Here is a 2,266-nt window from a genome sequence, read left to right as displayed (position 1 = left end):
AGCGGAGGGGCTCGGCGGGGCCCGAGGCGCCAGCGGCGGCAGCAGCAGGAGCAGTGTTCCCCGGGGCAGCTATGACGGCTCTATGAGGACAACAGGCAACGTCAACGGCAACGGCGACGACTCTCTCAACGGCAACGGCAACCTGCGGCAGGCGGACTCGTCGATCTTGATCTCCAGGATGGAGGACGTGGTGATCCCCTTCTCGTCGGAGGTGCCATGCGACAACAACGGGCAGCGCATGTGGTGGGCTTTCCTCGCCTCCTCCATGGTGACGTTCTTCGGGGGTCTCTTCATCATCCTGCTGTGGAGGACCCTCAAGTACCTGTGGACCGTGTGCTGTCACTGCAACATCAAGAACAAGGTGAGTGGAAATGAGAGCCCGGCCACGATATCTGCGGGGGACGATATGATTCACGATATGTCGCCAAATCTTCGGTGCTTCAGCTTAGGAGTGTTCAAACGGTGGCGCTCGTGTTGTTGGTGGTACGTCAACAGGTCTTGGCCCAGAAGACCTTAATCTACCTTTCTGGGTTTCTTTTTTTAGAAACCATTGAGTCGAAACGTTTGGCTGTTTACGAGCTAGCTTTAACTCGTGGTTTGTTTCTGCTTCTTATGGGCTAATAGTTTTATTTTGCCATTTGTTTTTTTCTTCTTTTCTGTTTTTGCTACATTTGTGACCAACATTTACAGAAAAACGTTTTTTTGTTTTTTTGCCATTTGTCTTGGCTACGTTTGTTTACACGTATGCTAGCTCAGAGCAGTATTCAGGGCCAATGGTTTGGGACTTTTTGTGAAGCTAAAATCAGACACTTTTGAGGTGACGTAATTAGTTTTAAAACTGGTTTTACTTGTATCTAGAGCTAAGATGTCATTTGTGTCTCATATGAACTCTTCTCTAACAGGAAGTTAAATATTTCTGGCTGAAATGTTGGGAATCGTCTTTTCCACAAACCACATATTAGTCAACTTTAAGATCTCGCCTTTATTGGCGTAGCCACATTTTTTGGGCCGTGGTGTTGATACGACAACAGGACATTTATTATGTACTTTGATGCTCCAAGGTGTGTGTGTGTGTGTGTGTGTGTGTTGATGCTAACTCTTGTGGAGATGTTAAAATGCACCTCTATGTTTATTCACTGATGCTCATCAGATCATGAGTTATTCTGGTCCCTGTGTCCTGGAGGACTTGTTGTCCTGTGATGGCCCTCAGTGTGTGCACGGGTGACCTCTTTCTTCTTCACTCCCTCCATTTCCAACTCTGTTGTTTTTGTCAATGCTGTTGAAGCTACACATGGGAAGACTGTGCTCAGTTGATTATGTTGGTTTTGATGCACTTGTGGATGTTTGCGGTACTGCAGTGATGGAGTAATGATCTGCCGCTCCATCGTCTGACCGTTGTGTTCCAGCTGAGGGTGGATGATACTGAGGGCTGGGAATCCTGGCATCAACAGATGTTGTATCTGTCGTTGTTATGGATCAGTAGATATTTTTACATCAATAGGTTTTTTGTTACAAAATGACGTTAATCATCGTCAACGTAGCAGCTAATGGCTTTGACTAACAGCTAATTTCTAACTAGGTTTCAGTTCAAGGAGCAGCTAATAGCTGTCAGGACTAATGAGTTATGTTTACAGGAGAAGCTAGCAGCTAGCAGCTAATGGCTAATGTCTGAAGATAGAAGAACGGACAGTCAGCAGGTCCTGCAGAAGGAGCTGTTGTTTGAAAGCTGAATGCGTCAGTGACGGAACTTCTCCGAAAGTCAGAGCGTTCTCTGACAGATGTTTTAATTATGATGGTGTTGGAACTTGATCATTAATTGACAGATTTTCAGTTTCTCATGTCCTTGACAGAACTGGTCTGCTTGGGGTTTTAATCCGTCCTGCTTAATGAGAAAATACACAAAATCAAAAAAAAAAAAAAAAAAACACAGAATGTTTGAGTCAGAGTTGCAATTGGTTATTTTATAGAATGGACTTAAGCAGAAATTAAATACACTAATCTCCAGTGTATAATATTTGGTAATGTAATTACAAGGCCCCACAATCATCCTATGATTGTACTGGTCCGTCCCCTCTTGACGTCTGACAACTATGACCTTTAGTGTCTCCGTCTTCATGTCTTGAGGGAAAATAGATTTGATCAGTTCCTAAAACACAGACTTCGTCGAATCAGGCCTGGAATGGACGCGTGTCCTCAGGGTGTCCTCAGAGTGTCCTCAGAGGGTCCTCCAGGTGTCCTCAGAGAGTGCTCCGAGTGTCACCCTCGT

General features: G+C 45.1%; 1 protein-coding gene across 9 annotated transcripts in view; it reads left to right on the top strand.

Moving 5' to 3' along the window:
- Positions 1 to 36: 36 nt before the first annotated feature.
- The window catches only part of kcnma1a (potassium large conductance calcium-activated channel, subfamily M, alpha member 1a), a 117,097-nt gene continuing 114,867 nt past the window's right edge, over positions 37 to 2,266 (top strand). For 8 of the 9 annotated variants that reach the window (XM_008321465.3, XM_008321466.3, XM_008321464.3 and 5 more), the window contains exon 1: positions 37 to 361. In XM_008321465.3, the coding sequence (XP_008319687.1) occupies positions 83 to 361 (279 nt within the window). In that variant the 5' untranslated portion in view covers positions 37 to 82. The remainder of the gene's footprint in view (positions 362 to 2,266) is intronic. The other variant, XM_017037279.2, reaches the window with a different exon arrangement.

Source organism: Cynoglossus semilaevis, chromosome 12, assembly GCF_000523025.1.
Source record: "Cynoglossus semilaevis isolate Cse_v1.0 chromosome 12, Cse_v1.0, whole genome shotgun sequence".
Classification (NCBI taxonomy): domain Eukaryota; kingdom Metazoa; phylum Chordata; class Actinopteri; order Pleuronectiformes; family Cynoglossidae; genus Cynoglossus; species Cynoglossus semilaevis.
The sequence above is the reverse complement of the archived record's forward strand: the minus strand, read 5'-3'. Positions and strand labels throughout refer to the sequence as shown.